This window comes from Sciurus vulgaris (assembly GCF_902686455.1).
Source record: "Sciurus vulgaris genome assembly, chromosome: 13".
Classification (NCBI taxonomy): Eukaryota; Metazoa; Chordata; class Mammalia; order Rodentia; family Sciuridae; genus Sciurus; species Sciurus vulgaris.
Genome location: NC_136474.1, coordinates 28,463,342 through 28,468,050, shown reverse-complemented (window position 1 = coordinate 28,468,050; position 4,709 = coordinate 28,463,342). Strand labels below are relative to the sequence as shown.

The 4,709-nt window shown below is 47.2% G+C and overlaps 1 protein-coding gene across 1 annotated transcript; it reads right to left on the bottom strand.

Moving 5' to 3' along the window:
* Positions 1 to 234: 234 nt before the first annotated feature.
* LOC306643093 (microtubule-associated protein 1 light chain 3 alpha-like) lies at positions 235 to 986 on the bottom strand (the record flags this gene model as incomplete). The annotated part of the gene is made up of 2 exons (XM_079109036.1): positions 547 to 986; positions 235 to 239 (listed from the first exon to the last, which is right to left on the bottom strand). Exons 1-2 carry the CDS (start codon positions 911 to 913, stop codon positions 235 to 237), a joined length of 372 nt encoding a protein of 123 aa, XP_078965162.1. The 5' UTR covers positions 914 to 986.
* Between the last annotated feature and the right edge of the window lie 3,723 nt (positions 987 to 4,709).

Sequence of the window (4,709 nt, the reverse complement as noted above, 5' to 3'; positions counted from 1 at the left end):
AGTGTATGGGAATTCTATGAGCTGCTCACACATCAAGGCAACAGATGGATTTCATATAGGCAGATAGAAATGGGCACCTCAGAGAATGGGGGTCCCTCCACGCAGATAGAAACCCTAGACTAAAGTTTGTTTTTTGTTTTTGGCTGCCTGACTGGAAAGTTCCACTCATGCTTGGGTTCCTAAACCCTAAGCAACACTTTTTTTTTTTTTTTTTTTTGCAGGCCTGGACAATCTTTATTCTGCAGAGGGACAATGAGCACAGATCCATACACCATGTGGAGATGGGGGAGCCAAGGGCCACTCTTTCAGGGGTGGACAGGTCCAGGCAGTGGGGCAGAGCCACAAATGGGTGAGGGGCAGGTGGGCAGACAGGCAGGGGCCTAAAAAAAAAAAGAGAAACCACACAGCAGGGGTGCTGGGGCCACTCCCCAGCCCCCCAGGGGCAGAAGCAGCTCAGTTCAGAGGTCAGGAGCTCCCTGGGCAGAGCCTGCCCCTGCCCCCCCCCCCCCCCCACGTCCCCCAACTCCCAGGCCATTCCCCCCCTACTGCTGGCTCGGAAGCTGAAGGTTTCCTGGGAGGCACAGACCATGTAGAGGAATCCATCCTCATCCTTCTGCTCATAGATGTCCGCGATGGGAATGGACACGCTCACCATACTGTGCTGGTTGACCAGCAGGAAGAAGGCCTGCGTGGGGTTCAGCCGCAGGCGCCGGATGACCTTGACCAACTCGCTCATGTTGACATGGTCTGGGACCAGGAACTTGGTCTTGTCCAGGACAGGCAGCTGCTTCTCACCCTTGTAGCGCTCGATGATCACCGGGATCTTGCTGGGGTGCTGGTCGCGGATCTGCTGCACCTCCTTATAGCGGTCGGCGAAGCTCCGGCACTGCTTGAAAGGCCGGTCCGAGGGCATCGCGCGGGCCCGGCAGGGCGCGCTGCTGGGATCCGGGGCGCGCTGCTTAGGGATGTGACTGCAGTTCGGGGCCCCGGGGCTCGCGTTGAGCCCTGTGGCGGCGGCTGCGGGAGGTAACTCGCCCGGGTGATGGCAGGTCACAACACTTTTGTTTTAAGGAACAAGTACAGGACAAAGTCAGGTCAACGAAGATATTAAGCCATCCCATTATGGGAAGAAGAAATTAAAGTTGTACACTTTCAATTGAGTCAGATAAAGGGAACAAACTAGAGAGAGACCTTCTAATGGAATGTCAGCTTCTCATCAACAGAGCATGAAACTCCTAGGCAACAGACGCCATTGGTACCCCTCCCTGGGGGACCCTTCCCTCTTCAGGAGCTCTGCTTTCTATTACTCTAAATAAATTCTGTCATTGTGCCCTCTCTCCCTTGTGTCTATAGATTTCATTCTTCAAATTCCCAAGACAAAAACTCCACCCATCCATGCTCCATGCTACAAGTTGAGATGTGCACTTGGCATATAAGAAGCTAAAGGGAGAAGGAAAGATGAGGCATGAACCTTTGGGAACCATTAGGCTATCTGCAGTATTTAAAATCATAAGGAGACCAAGTCCTGAGTGTGGACAGAAAAGAAAACAAAATCTCAACCCTGAGTTTATTGGGCACTCCACCAGCTAGGGTTTGGGGAGAACTCCTGAAACAAGGAGGCAACTGGGGAGGAGAGAGTAATCTACACTTTCAAGGGGTGCTTGATTCCATGAGAACCAAGAATGGATCCCAGGATGGGGGTATGTGAAGGATCCTCAGTGACCCCCAGATTGCACTGGGTTCACAAGAGAACAGGAGTTACAAACATGCAGACCAAGCTTGTAAGAGTATTTCCTATGGACTTTACAGTGTGAAGCTAAGAAGGAGTGTATACAGGGTAAGGCTGTGGCCAGAAAGGAAGGTGGAGTCAGGAAAAGGATCCGGTTGAAGAAGAGGTGAGAGGTGTCTCCTCTCCCTTGGGTCTGCTAGTCTTTACTTTGGAATCTGTTTTAAAGCTAGAGATAATGACAGGTAGGTAGGTAGATGGTAGAAATGGGTGGGTGATATTAGATGACAGATAGGTGACTGACATGGTGGTGAATGGTGGATGATAAATGCAGAGTCTAGATAGCTGATAAGTAGATGACGGCTAGGTAGAAAGGTAGGTTGACAATCGATAGGTAGATAGATGATGGCGGGAATTTATACCCTCATTATTTTAATCATTCTATTGATTAAAAATAACTAATTAGGAGGGACTGACCAGGGTCCTTGAAGCAGTGATGTGGGACGGGAGGTTTGAATGCTCTGAAGGTTGGGAGAGGAGGATTCCCAGAAGAGGGAAAAGCACGTGTGAAGACTGAGTGGCAGGGACCTGAGGGATAGGCAGAACTGAAAGAGGCCAATGTGACCAAAGAGCAGGGAGGAAGTGAGAGTAGAGCCAAGGGGTCCCAGAGAGCTCCACAGGGCAAGCCAGGCAGGGCCTATGGACACTGACGGGTGTGATCTGGGTGGCAAGAGGAAGCCTCCCAAGGCTGCTGAGCAGAAAGTGATGTGGTCACTGTGTGGTGTGTGGAGGCAGGTCAGAGATGAACAAACAAGAGAGGATACAGGTTCCTGGCAGGAGGCCAAGCCCAGGTCAGTGTCTGGGGTACCCTGGGCCAGCTCCTGAGCCTGTAAGTGGGAGAAGGCAGCTGTTTCAGGGGAATCACGATGTGAAGTAGGGGAAATTTGCAGACCAGTCAGGGTCAAGGGTGAGCTCTGGGTTTTCAGCTTGCCCCACTGACTGAGTGGCCACAGCCTGTGCTGGTGGGAGTGGACTGGAGGGGACCAGTCTGGGATGTGTGAAGTGTGGCTTCAGTATTGCAGGGAAGCAAAGGTTCTGCAGGGCCATTGCAGAAGGCAGATGTCACCAGACTCCATTAAATATGAGAAATTCCTTTTCCTCGCTGAGTCATTATGACACAGGTTCATCTTGTTCACCAATCCTGACCCCTGAACCACCAAACACAACTGCCTGAACTGTGAGCTACGTGTTTCCTACCCAGTTCTTCAACCCATACCTCATAATCATGCTCCTTCCTGTTCCTGATGGGTGACTGAGATGGGGGGAGAGTGAGGATACGCTGACCAGGCATAGCAATGCAGCAGTCAAGGCTGACCTGACCCAGCCATCTTGGGCAGCATGTGTGCTCCTAGGAGTGCTGTTTTCCCTGTATAGTCTCCCAGCAACCCATAAGTTGGCGAAACCACTGGAGTGATACACAGAACTTTACAACCAATTGGACCCTGGTGACATCAACACTAGGAATGTGCCTGATGTCTTTGATACTAGCTTAAGATAAACCAGGTACATTCAAGTTTGGATGAAATCACTTCTGTACTGAGTACTTTATAATCCCTGTCCTTCTGATGCAAATCACAGGGACCTACCTGTCTTGCTCCTGCCCAAGACTCGCTTCTTTCACCGAGTCTCCCCATTAAATCACACCCTGTGCAATCTTGGATCCTCTCGAGTCTCATAGAAACTTGGGCTGGTGCTTATACACTGGGGCCAGGTTTTTTCCAGAACAACTGGGTGTCTGAGTTTCACCACTGACACTCAGAACTGCAATATTAATCATATTCTTCTGAGAGAACTTACTAAGTACACCAGCTGCTGCTTTATATCCTCAACCCTATTGAATATATGAAGGAATTTGCAATGGTTAGAGTTAGGCACCTCTGTAAGTGACAAGCAGATTCCAGTAGCATCTGCTCACTGTAGGTAGAAGTGGATTTTCCTCACATGGAAGCCAAGCCCAGAAGCTTGAGCAGCACCCGCCAACAAGAAACCAAAGAGGAGAAGTCAATAAAGAAGCCAAAGGCACAGGATGCTTCACCAAGAAGGTGAAGGGCCCTGACCTGCATCATGAGGTTAGTCACATGACCTCGTGTAACTGCAAGGGAAGCTGGGAAACAGAGTCCTCATTCTAAATAGCCATGTGTTCAGCTAAAATTACATTGTTCTGTGAGAACAGATTTTGCATGATAACAAACCACTGACTATAAGTCTCACCTTGTAATTTCTGAATGCTTAAAATAGTTTACAAGATAAAATAATTGGAATTCTGATGATGATTTAGATTATCTCCATTGATTCATTTCAACATTTTCAAAATGTTCCAATGGTTTATAATCATCCACAGTGAATTCTAAATAAGTTCCTGCATTTTATCTACCTCCATCCAACATTCTCTAAGTTTAAAAATATTATTGACTAAAATAAAACATATTGTAAACTGAACTTCAGTACTGACTTTGCTAATTTTTATGAGATATATGTCAATTAAGAATGTTTAACACAATAACTAATATACCACCATACTGTTGGCAGTCATTCATTGTGATTCTAAATGATAGGACTTTTTGAAATGTGTTTATTTTAGCTTTAATTCTGTTCCAAATTTCTGCACCAATAAGACACTTTCCTCTCAGTAGCTCCATCTGCTAATTGAAATTTTGTTTTAAGAAACCATGGTAACACATGTTTTGCCATAACACAGAGTGGAGGAATTATTTCCAGGTTCTTTGGGCAAAATTGAGCCTCTTGCAAAAAACAAAGACAATGAAAATATTGGAAGAGGTATTCTGTAAGAAAATCACACAGGTATTCCGTGATTGGATTGATGGACTACCACAAAACAGCACCTTGCCTATCTTTATAAAATGCATGTTCTGAACTTCCAGTAAAGTATATTGAGTTTGTTATACTCTTTAATGTGGAGGGT